This window comes from Carassius gibelio, chromosome B2 (genome assembly GCF_023724105.1).
Source record: "Carassius gibelio isolate Cgi1373 ecotype wild population from Czech Republic chromosome B2, carGib1.2-hapl.c, whole genome shotgun sequence".
NCBI classification, from domain to species: Eukaryota; Metazoa; Chordata; class Actinopteri; order Cypriniformes; family Cyprinidae; genus Carassius; species Carassius gibelio.
Window position 1 is genome coordinate 29,861,210 of NC_068397.1, and position 15,941 is coordinate 29,877,150.

At 36.4% G+C, this 15,941-nt stretch overlaps 1 protein-coding gene across 1 annotated transcript in view; it reads right to left on the reverse strand.

The window, feature by feature from the left end:
* LOC127951613 (piezo-type mechanosensitive ion channel component 2-like) overlaps positions 1–12,938 on the reverse strand; it is an 81,758-nt gene extending 68,820 nt beyond the window's left edge. Inside the window, exons 1-2 of the mRNA XM_052549594.1 lie at positions 12,439–12,938; positions 2,204–2,299 (exon numbers count right to left, since the gene is read on the reverse strand). Coding sequence (XP_052405554.1) covers positions 2,204–2,299; positions 12,439–12,502 — 160 coding nt within the window. The 5' untranslated portion in view covers positions 12,503–12,938. The remainder of the gene's footprint in view (positions 1–2,203; positions 2,300–12,438) is intronic.
* Between the last annotated feature and the right edge of the window lie 3,003 nt (positions 12,939–15,941).

Consider the following 15,941-nt stretch of genomic DNA (forward strand, 5'->3'; position numbering starts at 1 on the left):
TTGAGCACCAACACAACACTCATTCACGTCTCATATTTCATCCCGATCAAATAAAAACTAAAAAGCATGCATGAGGAGGACAACAAGGTGGAAAACGCTAACTGCATCTCTCCTGACCGCCGAAAACTTTCAATTGACTGTGCAGTTTGAGCCACATCTGTATATTAATAGTCCCAGAAACTAATGTAAATCAATGAGATCTATATGACACTGTAGCAGACTACTGACACAAAATGATATAAATAAGCTTCGTTGTCACGCTATATCTCCAACAGAAACTATTTACTAATTATTTTATCATATACCTACAGCATTATGCTCTATGAGACCCTTAATATTACTGTGGCTTATCATTATGATGTAAGTCTCAAAGATGAATCAAGCCAAGATAAATATGACACAAAATAACTCCCTTATCTATATTCCCAGTGCCCCAGTGTTTAGATAACATTACAGAAAAATACAGCCGATATCTGACACAGCTTCAGACATCACAGATAAAACACTCGCCAAAACCTTCTCCTTTTACTAAAATAAACACTTCAAGTTTCATAAACCTGAGATTCATGAGTAGAAGCATTACCGAAATCACATACCAGGGACATTTTCTCAGATAACTGCATATTATTCAATATATATATATATATATATATGCACACATTTTTGAACATAGACTTGAAAGTGCACGATCCAAACCTACATTTTTATAATTCATGACTGAAAACATTTTGTGACATGATTTTGATGTAGCATTTTCATGGTAATGCAATGTTTGAATTTAAAATGGGTTTCAAAGGATGAATTTTGAGGAGTGATATATTATAATAATTTTGAGCCTTATCTGCATAAAAAAAGCATAAGTACAAATGTGCATGTGTAAATCTTCAGGTTTCCACCTTGTTGTATATTGATTGAAAAACAACAGCTGATCGTGACCCGTTTCTCGTTTGCAATTGCATAACCCAAAATCATTGCAAAACTCTAGCATTAATTAATATATTGTGTCTTTATAGTTTCACATCTGCATATTCCCACCAAAAATGGGAATAAATCTGTGCGAAGCCCAGAATGCATTGCTCTTACTATGAGCACAGGTCTGCTTAACTATTGATGAGTGTAAGTGGACCACTTAAAAAAGTCCATGTCCTCTTCCTCTTTCATCTTATTCCACGAAAACCTTCTCTTATACATAATTAACAATCAGAAAACAAACATCCGAGCACAAAACTGATGCCATGAACAGAGAAGAAATGGATCAGATGTTCAGAAAACAACATTATTCACTATAATGAGATAATATTTAATCATATTTGAAATGCACTACTGTTCAAAGAGTGAATACTTTCTTCAACAAAGATGCATTAAATTGATCAAAAGTGACAGTAAAGAGGCCGCAAACGATTTATATTTCAAATAAATGCTGTTCTTTCAAACTTTAATTCTATTTATCTGTAAATCCTGAAAAATAAAACGTATCACGGTTTCCACAAAAATATGAAGCAGCACAAGTTTTTTTTAACACTGATAATAATCAGAAATGTTTGCTGAAAACACAGGTTTTATCAAATAAATTAATTATATTTTAACAGATATATTCAAGGAGAAAACAGTTATTTTCAATGGTAATAATATTTCAAAATATTTATGATTTTAATCAAGTAAATGCGGCATTAACCCAAGCTTTTAAATAGTAGTGTGGCTTTAATTAAATTGACTAACATTGTCACATAAGTGGTGCATAAAATTAATCCCTGCACATTAATGCCGTGACATTTAAATAATGCTTTGCTCTTTGAAAGACTATGAGAGAAACATTTCAATATGTTGTCATTCATATCGGCCTCATCGAGGTCAACAGCTCAATTCTATTAATTAAGGGAATAAAAATCACACCGATCAGTTTCTCTAAGACTTAAATCTTCCTCGCCTCGGCGGATTAACACAGATTTTCCATAATGTTCTCATCTATTATTCAGCATGACCAGCAAACCTTCACTGCATCCTAAATCTCCATCTTCCTCCTCACAATCTACATTCTCTCCCGACTGCAGCTGCATCAATTAATGCTTTGTTAATGCTTCTGCTCCATTGGATTTTCTGCATGAGGCACTAAAGCTGGTTTCAGGAGGAGACAGATGCGCTTCCTGAATCAGATTTGTGACACTTAGGGAAGAGTTAGTGCTGGTGCAGGGATGATTCTCACCTTGCATGGTTATACTGGAGGGTTCGGGGAACAGAGGGATGAGGAGGAGGTAGAGGAGGTAGATGAAGGACAGTCCATTGTACCTGAACAGACATGCTGTGGAGAAAACATTTCGACATGTTAGAGGAATCTGGAGTTTTAAAAAAAGTTTTATTCCAACACACATTGGCTTCAAATGAACCTTTAGTCTCTGTCTGCGCGTCTGACAAATCATTCAGTGCCACACACACACACACACACTTGGAGAGTTTCCTAAGGTTTCCAGTCTATCTGCTCTCTCATTCACTCTTTCCATGAACTTTATTCCTCACTGGATCGAAAGAAGCTCAGAAGACTAAATAAAGCACTTTGTCTTGTAAAACTGTTGTGACGAGAATAATGGCTTTTGAACCTCTTGCTGTTAATCTTGCGCGTTTGCCACTTTATGAGCTGATGCTGTGAATATCACACATTAATTTCACTACCAAACATGGAGCTCAGCGGCAGACCTCGTCTGAACCAGACAGAAATGACATCCTATTTTCTGGAAGTGTTAAAAGAAAAGAAGCCAAAACTACAAACTGCCAAAATACCTATTATACTGTTTAAGATTGTTCAACAGCCAATATATCTCTAATCTCTACTATAAAAAATGCATTTTCTGACAGAAAAAGCAAGAATGGCAATAAAAGAGTGAAGTTGAAGTGCAGATATCACGGCCACAGGGACTTTCCACTGCAATAAAAGACTCTTGAATATTGAACCACATTGGCAAACTTGAGCACAATATGGAAAGGTGATATTAAAATAAAATAAAAACAGTGCAAACCCAGAGAGACATTATAATGCATGATTTTATCGTGATCTCAATATGTTCTCATAAAAGTGAAGTTTTGTCTTACGGCTCTTAGGAGACGTGCTCTAGTTAGTGCTGGAAATGGATGGGAATCGTAAGGAATTTAATGATTCTGGCTGCGATTCCGATCCGTTAACGATTCCAGTGCCTTAATGATTCCATTAACGAGCGTTTTAGTACTTCTGAGGAAACACCAAATACTTCATGTAATGCTTATGGGAACCTACTGTTTACATATATTGCAAACAGAATCACAAACAAAAATACTGTATGTTTAATTACGTTTAAACAGTTTTATGTGTTATTTGTTACATAAACTGTATGAACGAACAGAAGGCAATGCAATTCATGCTTGATTAAAACATTTGCCAAATGCATATGTAAATGGCTATTATAAACAGTTATTTGAACACTAATTTGCACATGTATTTAGACACTATTTTGAAAAAAACTATGATATAATATTAAGAATTAAGAATATACATATATATACTGGGTTCTTTAATAAATATTATAATATAAAGAGCCCTGTATATCAAACTTGTTGTAAAGACATACATAAACCATTTAATTAATTGTTAAAAAGAGAGTGCTATTTTATTTGTCATTAATATTTTTTAATTATATATATATATATATATATATATATATATATATATATATATATACATATTTATATATATATATATATATATATATATACATATACATATATATATATATATATATACATATATATATATATATATACATATATATATATATATATATATACATATATATATATATACATATATATATATATATATATATATATATATATATATATATATATATATATATATATACTGTATGTAAATAAAATTATTTTTTTTATTCTAGTGAAACCTTTAGTCATTTTGTTGTGCGTTATTACCATCATTTAATCACTGTACAAATGCTACACTAAATCCTGTTAATTGGTTAAGTTTATACATCGAATAAATTTAATTACATTTAATGTAATTTTTTTTTTTTTAAATACTTTCAAAAATGCTGTTTTTGGAAGTGAAAATGAAAAATTAATTGTATAGTTAACAGTGAAAACTATAAATAGACACCCTGCATGACCCTTTATATTAGATTTAATTTTTGTTGAAATAACTGTTTCTTATTAGTCCTTATCAGTTGTATACATTAGGGTTTCATCTTACACCTAATGTTGTTTAATTAATCTTTATTGCATTATTTCAGTATCAAGCGTGTCACCGTGATGGGGATTAGTGTTTGTGAATGACACTGTGCACCTTCTCTCTATAAATATTGCCCTTCTCAGCTCGATGAAAAGCTGTTTGTGATGAGCTTTGGATAATCATGAGACTTTCTCATCAAATAGATATGAGTATTTCCATTTGTTGGTTTATTAATATTACATCAGTTATTTTATTATGAGTTTAAGTTAAGTCTGTAAAACCCTAAAATGTTGCTTCCATATTTTTTTACAGTGAAGTTCTGGTAACCACAGCTGTCAGAATTTTACTCGTAAATGTCACAGATTCATTTATTTGTAATTATTATTTTTTTTTAAGTGTACTGTTTATCTCTATAGTTTTACATTTTGTAGGATTTAGTACACACTAAAGATTCCTGGTATGCAGAGTCATGCATTTGATTAATCAACTTTGTGCAACGGAGGTCAGATCATTTTTAAGTGTGTTAAACAGAGGCCTTTGACAGAAAAACTGCTGTGCCGCTGGTGGAGTTTGACGGGAGCATACCGGTGCGAGAGAGAGATAAGTGTAAGAGCACTAAACACAGAGATAGAGGCCATTAAACTCAGTCTTACAGAATACAGCACACATTCATCCTGTTAATAAAACCAGCAGCGCTGTGAATACAGAGCAAAACACATTACTTTAATCCACCATCCTCTGGCCGAAATGTGAAGCTTCTTCTGAAACAGTTCAATTCAGTTAACTTCAAAAAGAGAGATTGTGTCAAATATTGTATTTTTACCAATACTTGGACATTTATGGTTCTCTTTCTTTCCTAATTCATCAAACACAGCACTTTTAACCTGACGATTCTGACATGTTAACTTGAGATGAGAATTAAAATGCGGCTACATCAGAATCCCAGTTTAATTCCTCCACAAAGCTTCAGAAGCGAAACCACACTGACCGCGCTCAAACCATCGTCCAGTTTACAAATAATTGATGTTTCTGAAGAACTGAAAGCCTTTTCTGAAGAGCTCAGACTGACAGCAGGTGACGAACTCTTTACATTTTCTACAATTAAACCACAGACGCTTCTGGAGGAAAGATAGAAACAAACTCAACTCGGGCCAGTGTTATTATAGTTAACTAAAACCATTAAAAATGTATAAAATAAAACTTAACTTAAAATAAACTTTAAAATAAAATATTTATTGTATATAGAAAATTTACCATCATTTTAATTGTACTAAAATATTAAAAATGACATTGGCATATTAAAATAAGAGTAGTAAAATTAGAAAAACACAACAAAACTACTATGCTGGGTTATTATAGCTAACTAAAAACATTTAATTTTAATTGAACTTATACTAAAATACCTAAAACTGAAACTGAAATAAAATGTATAAAAATTATAAAGCCACATTTAAAATAAATTAAAATAACAAAAACACACACAAAAATAATTATAACAACAACTTTCATTACTTAAAATAGAATATTTTTAAATAAATAAATAAATTTAATTGCAGCTAGTATGCAAAGCACCATTTCTCATTTTTATTTTTATTTTACTTGCTGTTCTAAAATAACTAAAATGGAAATAAATAAATAAAAAAACTTTTTAAAAAAATACAATTTCAAGAACACATAACAAAACAACCAACATTTAAAAACTAAAACAAAAAATAAATTAAATAGAAAAAAAAAATTAATTATTAAAGGTCCAATATTGTACACTTTTCTGTACTTTTCTGTTTATTTTAAGAATTATTTGCGGTATAATTACCAAAAACCATCTCTTTATATTTTTTACTGCTCCTTTTCAGGAAGTCTGCTAAGAACCAGTGGATTTTATGCCTGTCTAATTAATATTCATGACCTCTATTCTGATTGGCCTGTTGTTTTCTGAGTGACGCATGGCCAGGCCAACCACAGGTAACTAGGGTCAGCCTATGTCACAGCGTGAGCTGGAGGCAGCAAAACAAAGGGGAAACTGAAGGTGGTCCACTCAAACTAGCACAGATTCGGCTACGTAAGGAGCTTAAATGCACATGTTTGCCTCGAACACTTATTGAAAAGGTTCAATAAAGTATTGTCTTTTGTTGTTGTGGACGAGTCTACAGATTTTTAGCCATATGTTTCTTGCATTTCATATATGAAAAAAAGTCTGTGCATGGGGTGGCGACTGAAGGAGGTGACTGTGGTTCTGACGTCAACTTTTTACGGAAGTCACAACAGTTTGTGAAAAATCGCAGCTACTTTATGCAGGCTGTGTGCATTTTACTGTGGACTGACTGTTTTGAAATTTATATGGGAGTTAAATAACCCCCTAGACCTCAGTTATTGTGAAAAAAGACAGAAAATTTCTACTTTGACAATATGGGACCTTTAACATATAAATGATAGGTACAAAATTGATAGCCTGAATGCACTGTAAGTCGCTTTGGATAAAAATTGAATTTAATTTACTTTAATTTAATAAAATCGTGTTTCAATTACACTAAAAATTCAACCCTCAATTCAGAAAACAAAATGTGTATTTTAATATAATGATATTAAAATGAAAGTCTAAGAGGCTGGGCATTACAAAAAGGCATAAACATTCAAATACAATGTTTTTGAATGAATACCCACAATATTTTATATAATGTGTCTTAAAATGAGACTATTGTGATAAAATCACACTCGTCTCGTAAGACTTCACTAGAGGTTCATGGATTCATTGATTTGCAGCTGAAATTACATTCTGTGCAGATAAATTAATATAAGTACCTTAACAAAAAATACTCTTGAATGAACTAGATTCCTCAAACACCTCTAATCAGGACAAACATAAGCATCTGAGACTCAGTCTGCTCTCCATTTACTCTCGCTGCTGTCCAGGAGAAACATCTCCTTTGTGATTACTCTTTCATTCTGACAGACACCCGTCAGACGCTGATAAAGTCCAATCACAGGCTCACAAACGTCTCAAGGCCTGCTCACATCTCAACATGAACATTCAGCGCTCCTGTCCGTCCTGAGCGGATGACCTTTTGCGCAGTGCTACTTCACCCCAAAAAATAAGATCATCAAATATTAAAGGTGTGTTTACGATAATGGGCAGCCAATTCTTGTCTCCTCTGATGCCACATTATTAATTCATGCGGTTAAAAAGACTTTCCACCGATTAATGGAGATGCTCCACGGCTTGGCAATTGTGTTTGGAGGAGAGAAGACTTGAAAGGACTGTCAACAGATGCATTACCATCTTATAGAGTGGACCTTATCTACCTATAGGAGGAACCCTACTGAGAGACAAGCAGAAAGTGCATGTGTGTGTGTGTGTGTGCATTTCTGAGGGTTAATTATAAAGGAATAAGAGGAAATGTGAATATGTATTAATTGTGGGTAACCACAGATCTGATTAAGACCCTTAAACAGAGCCTGTAAAGCTTCTAGATTCATTTCATGGTTGTAAAAGCAACAGTAAGTACCAACAGTATAAAAAAAAACACCTTGGAAATAGGCTTTTTTTTAAATTGTTGTTGAGTGTAAATGAACCATAATCTTTCTGACTATTGACTAATGTTTAGGTGGCTCTACACGCAACAAACAAACAAAACAATAAATAAAAATATATATTTTTTTATAATTATTTTATTCCAGCTAGTTGCCGAGATAATATTTCTATTTTCATTTTAAATAATAACTAAATGACATTAAATGACATGAAAATAACTAAAACTTAAATATAAATGTATAAACACTATAAACATTAAATAATAATAATACTATAAATGGTAAAAACACACAACAAAACGACTAAATGCCCCAAGTTTATTATAGTTAACTAAAACCATAAAAAGTATCACTGAAAACGAAAAAACAAAAACATAAAAAATTATATATATATATATATATATATATATATATATATATATATATATATATATATATATATATATATATATATGTGTGTGTGTGTGTGTATTATTTCAGCTAGTTGACAAGGCAACGTTTTTCATTTTTGTTTTAATATAACTTGACGTATGAAAATAACTTAAAATGAAAAAGAAGAAGAATAATTACAAAAAAAATGTACATTTCAAAAATGATTCAGGGTTATTATAAAACCATAAAAAGTATCACTTGAAACAAGAATATTTAAAAAAATAATTTATATAATTATATAATTTAAGTGGTTTAAGACAAGACAACATTTCTCAATTTCATTTTAATTTGACTAAATTTAAATGACTAAACCTGCTGTATACACTTTACAACTAACCCTTCATGTATTTTTGTTATTTTATTAATGCAGTTAATCATTTATTTTTTATAAGTACTTATATTTGTTCATTAGAATTGCAATTTGCAATAATGCATAAGTCCCAGCTGTCAAGAATATACAGATGGGAACCGAGCACGTGTTTAATAATAATGTCACAAATAGGAAAAAAATGTGTAAATGTGTTATTAATTATTACTTTAAATGGTCAGGCCTGAATGGAATCATACAGAATTAAAAATAATGTTTTATGCAGATGTCACTGGTGTCGAATGTCTCTTTAAAACACTCGGAGGGGTTTCATGTATTACTCTGTCAATAATCAATGACACCCACTCATCCCCTGTGATCAAACACTCGTTATCAGATACACCCCACAGAACAATTAACCAGCCACAAGTTAAACCACAGGAAAATATAGATTGGGACAAACCGTGATTAATAATCATTTATCATGAATGTTTTACATCAGATGACATTAAAACAAAGTCCAGCCATAAAGCTGTCTGACAAAAACTGTATTTCTCTCTTAAAACATGAAGGATGCATGATATTATTGTAACATTTAGATAGATAGATAGATAGATAGATAGATAGATAGATAGATAGATAGATAGATAGATAGATAGATAGATAGATAGATAGATAGATAGATAGATAGATAGATAGATAGATAGATAGATAGATAGATAGATAGATAGATGGCAGTGGTTTGTGTACAGTATTTTTGTTTAAAACACATCCAAAAATTATATATTTTGTGAATCTTGTGAATTCTGAACCAAGCAATGCCTTAATACCTTTTAAACTTTGTTTCATTAATTGTTTTGTGTCATGATCCTGCCCTTGTGTCCTTGATTTTTCCTAGTCTTGAGGCAGGATCATGACAGACCCTTGTTTTGTGTACAAGCGCATGGCCTTGTCTTTGGGCCATGTGCTTGTGTCGTCTCGTTCCCTTGCCCCGCCCCCCTTGTTATCCTAGTCGTGTCGTGATTGTCCTATCTGTAACACCTGTCGTGTCTTAATTGTTCCCCCTATTTAGATCTCCTAGTGTGCTCTGTCTGGCGTCGGTTCATTGTCATTGTGATTGTACCTGTGATTGTACCTCAACTGTGTTTCTCAGATGTGTTCCACACTTGTGATTGTTCCTCTGAAGTCCCTGTATAACCGTGAGTGTTAGTTGTAGTCAGTGTTCTCCTGTTTTGAGTCTTTGTTTATCTTGTCGAGTCAGTCTTATTTAGTATTGCTGTATTTGCCCTAGTCCTGTTTTCCCCCTCGTGGGTTTTGTTTTTCCCTTTTTGTATTTAATAAACCCTTTTGTGTTGAATCCTGTCTGCACTTGAGTTCCTCCCTTGCAAACCCTGACAGAATGAACCGACCACAATGGAACTCAGCAGACAGGAGGCAATGCTGGCGTGCCCGTGCCAGCAGCGTTGAGAGCTGGCGTGCCCGTGCCAGCAGCGTCGAGAGCTGGCGTGCCCGTGCCAGCAGCGTCGAGAGCTGGCGTGCCCGTGCCAGCAGCGTCGAGAGCTGGCGTGCCCGTGCCAGCAGCGTCGAGAGCTGGCGTGCCCGTGCCAGCAGCGTCGAGAGCTGGCGTGCCCGAGCCAGCAGCGGTGAGAGCTGGCGTGCCCGAGCCAGCAGCGGTGAGAGCTGGCGTGCCCGAGCCAGCAGCGGTGGGCGTGCCCGAGCCAGCAGCGGTGGGCGTGCCCGAGCCAGCAGCGGTGGGCGTGCCCGAGCCAGCAGCGGTGAGCGTGCCCGAGCCAGCAGCGGTGAGCGTGCCCGAGCCAGCAGCGAGGAGCGCTGGCGTGCCCGAGCCGGCAAAACAGAAAGCCGTATTCAAGTCTGCAGTCGTGAGAGCGGAGGAGAGAGCCGCGGCCGACTCTGCAGCAAAGACTCTTGTACTGTCTGTCTCATCTCGTAAGGAGATGCCTATTGTCCTAGCTGCTAAAGCATTTTCTGATTATTTGTCCCGTCTTGTCCAAATTTTAGAAATCCCCGTCAGTCCTGTCTTGTCCCCTGACCCTGTCCCCAGAAGTCCCAAATGTCCAGCCGTTGTCTCCCCGTGTCCTGTTGATGTGGCCCCGTGTCCTGTTGATGTGGCCCCGTGTCCTGTTGATGTGGCCCCGTGTCCTGTTGATGTAGTCATGTGTCCCGTTGATGTGGCCCCGTGTCCCGTAGGTGTCGTCTCCCCGTGTCCAGTAGATGTTGTCGCCCCGTGTCCAGTAGATGTTGTTCCCCCGTGTCCAGCTGTCGTCTCCCCGCGTCCTGTAAGTCTTGCCCCGCGTCCCGTAAGTGTTGCCCCGCGTCCCTTGTCTGCTCCTGTCATGTCCCCTGTCAGTTGTCCTGAGACCCCTCCCCGCCCCTCACCACCCAGACCTGCCCGTACCCCCCGTCGTCAGCCTTCGTCCTGTCCTCCTAAGATTCCTACCCCACCCCCCCGCCCTGGTCTGTCCCCCATGAACTTTGTGGTCCCGCCCCCTCCCCTTCCCTGTTTGTTTTTTTTGTTATGTCACCCTAACCCTGCCATTGTGTTTTCATGTTTGCCTTTGTTATTATTAGTCATGTCTTGTTGGTTTGTTTCTGTGTCCCAGTCTGTCATGTCAGTCATGTCCCGTGTTTGGTGTTCCCTTGAGGAGCGTCTGGAAGCCGCTCCTTAAGGGAGGGGTTCTGTCATGATCCTGCCCTTGTGTCCTTGATTTTTCCTAGTCTTGAGGCAGGATCATGACAGACCCTTGTTTTGTGTACAAGCGCATGGCCTTGTCTTTGGGCCATGTGCTTGTGTCGTCTCGTTCCCTTGCCCCGCCCCCCTTGTTATCCTAGTCGTGTCGTGATTGTCCTATCTGTAACACCTGTCGTGTCTTAATTGTTCCCCCTATTTAGATCTCCTAGTGTGCTCTGTCTGGCGTCGGTTCATTGTCATTGTGATTGTACCTGTGATTGTACCTCAACTGTGTTTCTCAGATGTGTTCCACACTTGTGATTGTTCCTCTGAAGTCCCTGTATAACCGTGAGTGTTAGTTGTAGTCAGTGTTCTCCTGTTTTGAGTCTTTGTTTATCTTGTCGAGTCAGTCTTATTTAGTATTGCTGTATTTGCCCTAGTCCTGTTTTCCCCCTCGTGGGTTTTGTTTTTCCCTTTTTGTATTTAATAAACCCTTTTGTGTTGAATCCTGTCTGCACTTGAGTTCCTCCCTTGCAAACCCTGACATTTTGTGTTTCATTATTAGTTTACTGTTTTTATTTTAAAGAAAAGCACTCATAAAAAAATCGATTTTAGATATATAGCTGTTGAAAATGTATTTTTGTTTTGTCACAGAAATTAAAAACTAAATTAATTTGAAATAATGCGCACTAGAATTTATTATATATTTCCCACAGCACATTTCCACATTAAAGTGTGACAACTAGCCCCGGTTAATCCTTCAGTGCAATAGCCTAAATAAATAAATAAGTGATATTTCGAAGTTATGACTAATACAAAGATTACTGGAGTACGTATTAAAGAGAAAATACCACTTCAGTTTTTTTACTTTGTTGAATCCTTGCACATATACTAACAATCTTTAAGTGACAATTAAACAGTTTTCCTTAAACACTTTTCTTGTAAATATTTGAATCCAGAGACTAGTCAAATATATGTGATTTATATGAGTTTGTAGACGGAAGAATGCGGGAAAATGACGAAATGACAAATATAGCCTACTACAGAGATAGTGATGAGCGGTGCGCCCTTCTCCACACACAAACGTCTAAATTCTTTATGAAATGTCAGTTTATACAAACATATGACGTCGTATCTACATTCTATTTAAATTCAAACAGTATTTGACAGATCCAGAGCTTCGCGTTGATCCGCGCGTGCCGCGTAACGCAGAAACTGCGCGTCTCCGAACTGAAGACGCGAAACCATGAACAGGATCAAATCAACGCTTACCTGCCGCCAGACACACTGGCAACAGCACTCTGAAGATCAGACCACACACCACCTCAGAAGCCATGGCTCTCAGATGTGAGGGACAAACTGCAGCATCCAACAGCCAGATGTCCTGAACCCGGGACCAGACGGCATCCTTCGAGCACCTTTACACCGGATCCTCCATGCGTCCTGCATGAAAACTTCCAGTTAAGGACTCCCGTTGTCTAAAAAAAAGTGCTTTATGTGTGTCTCAAGTTGGTGAAAATGTTTAATCTAACTCATGGTGGTACAGAGATGTGGCGTTCGTTTGCGCAAAGTCCTTTTTTTATTCTCCAGCGGCGCCTCTGCGCACGGAACGCGTCCGAAAAACCGCGTGAATCCTGGAAAAACTATCAAAATCACTTCGTGTCCTGCGCAACAACGCGAAAGGATCTGATTCAAGTTCTTTAAGGCTAAATAAACCGTCCCGTAATCACCTGAGGTCACTCATGTCGAAGGTGGGCTTGGTGACTTCCTCGCTTCCATCTCCACACAGCTGCTCTGAAAAGCCACAGGCATTCCGGTCAATGACAAACGCCCAATCCTGAGTGATGGAGCGCCGGTCCAATCAGAGGCCGCGGGGGGCGGGGCCTGCGAACCCTGAGGGACGCTCCATTTGACTGCAGTTTTACTAGGAACTCATCATCATTAACACGAGGCTTCTAGAAAAGATTTTATCACAGTCATGTACTCTTTTCTTTAGCTGACTAAGCCAACTGGGAAATAATAAAAGCCAGTCGCATAAATGGATATGAGATAGCCATACAATGGCATGCAAAAGTTTGGGAACACCTTGCAGAATCTGTGAAAATGTGAATCATTTTAACAAAATAAGAGAGATCATACTAAATGAATGTTATTTTTATTTATTACTGTCCTGAGTAAGATATTTTACATAAAAGATGTTTGCAGATTTTTCAGTTTTCCAGCATTTTTGTGTATTTGAACCCTTCCCAGCAGTGACTGTGTGGTTTAGATCCATCTTTACACACTCAGGACAATTGAGGGACTCAAACACAATTATTAAAAAAGGTTCAAACATTCACTGATGCTCCAGAAGGAAACAAGATGCAATAAGAGCCGGAGGGTGAAAACTTTTTAAATTTAAAGATCATGGTAAATTGTACTTAATTTGTCTTCTGGGAACATGCAAGTATCTTCTGTTGCTTCCGAAGGGCAGAAAAAAATGGAAAAGTTTATTATTAAAAAACGTACATTTTAAAACCATCATAGAAATGTGCTCAAATTATTCATAAATCATAAATTGATTGTATTGATCATATTAACATCAGACAAAGTCTTGGTTCGTAAAAAAAATAAAATAAAATAAAACATTGTACTAACTGTCCATGTTGTTTTACAGTATAACCAACGGTCTAGTAAAGAAGCATTCGTTTGCAGTTAGTTCCTTCCCTGACGTCTATTTCACCAGAAATCTTCAGCAACTATTAAAGCCCTGCTGTTCCCTTCACATGCAGGTTAGCAGTGGATATATGTGATCTAATGCTGCAGGTGAGGCATCAATAACCCATTTGTCTGACATTGTGTTTGTTCATTAATGGTGTTGATTATAGGAGATCAGGTCTCTCATGCTCTTTAAAAACTGCACATCAACTCTGGGCCTCGGGATGGCATCAAAATTTAAACACAAAGCACTTACACCGGATCAAACTTCCTGGATGTTTAATTCCTTGGCTCTCATAACTAGCTAATAATAGAATAATGTCTATAATCCATATACTTAGTAGTCTGCGTGCACATTTATTAGCCCTAACATATACACACATATGCAAACAATTAGAGATGAAATATTAAGCATAAATATTTAAACCAGCAGCACCTTCATGTTAAAGATGACGAAGGAAACATCAACAAGCTGCTTTTACGATTTTAAACATGCTTTTTGTGGAAAATCCTCACTACAAACTCAAGACAGAAAAAGGTCTTCTTGTTCAAAACAACCTAAATCCATTTTTTATACGTCTTCTTTGATTAACAGAAAGTTCATAAGAACAGAATTTATTTGAAATAGAAATCTTTGCAACATAATAAATGTCTTCACTGTCACGTTTGATAAAATTAATGCTTACTTGCTAAATAAAAGTATTTATTTCTTTAGTCTAGTGTACATGAATCAAAGCTTCTTTAAAGTTAACACGAAACACTAAATAGACATTTTGATCTCCAGAGGATTGCACTATATTCACTCAACAAACCATTTTGACAAACGTCTCTTCTCTGAAGTCTTTTCAGTAAAGCATAGGATCAACAATCACGCCTAAGTGGCTTTGCAGCTAATCAATACTGAGCGAAAGGAAGCGATTGATCAATATCTATAGTTTTTTTACGATTATTCTCTGAGGATGGCGACTCCATGACCAACAGATGTCAGGAAACATTCACTTTCTATCCATAATTCATCAGAGAGAATGAGTTAAATCAAAAGAATGGTCTTTTCTGATGCCGGTCCAGACCAGAACATGGGTGGAGATCATCTCTTATATCCACCAACATTTAAATTATGCAGAAACATAAACGCGATTGATTACACAGGTCTCGTTAAATGTCCAGCGAACGTTTGTTTGATTGTCCATCAGAAAACCAAACTGCATGCTGATTGATGTTTTGATCATAAAGCGACGCCAGGGGTATTACTCTCTTTTGCTTAGCATCGACCGTAAACTAATTTTCTACAGTCACAGGAATATATAATAAAACTGCAGTATTTGTGACTGGCATAGATCCACGCGCAGAGCATCTGACTTACGACATCCATTAAGAGCCATTTATAGAAGCTTAACAAGTTTGCCTGAATCACAGCTGATTTAGAACAAGATGAATCTGAAATTAAATTACACTTAAGCTTCTAGATTTCAGTGCAAAACAAGTAATGATAGTAGTGTTTGCTAAGGCAAAGTCTCATAGACACCTGGGATGAGTTCTTTTGATTTGGGTCTTTAAATACCCTTACAACCGCCTAGCAACATCAGAACAGTGTTATTAGAGTTAACATTAAGCATGAAAAAAAAGTTAACCAAAATAAACTAAGCAAGCAAACATCCTAGCAATACCTTATCTGAATTTCATGAGGAGCCAGTGTAGAGATGCTAAGACGTCATCTCTCTTTCTTTACCCCTTTAGCAGCCTGGCGGCCGTGTTTTGGATAAACTGTAAATGTGACAATGCAGAAAGGGCAATACCAATATATAACAAATTGCAATAGTCTAACCTTTATGAAATAAGTGAGTGAATCTTTATTTCCAAGTCCTTATTAGAAAGAAAATGTTTTATTTTAGGGATAAAACTCAGGTGATAAAAGCTATCTTTATCAACAGCACTGATCTGCTTACTGAAAATTAGTACTAGTACAAAAGTAGTGATTTGAACCACTTTTACATTTGACCACAGAGGACCTAACTGAGCAGCCAGGTCAGGTAAGATAAGATAAGCTATATTTCTGGAAAAAAAATAAGGTTCAGGGG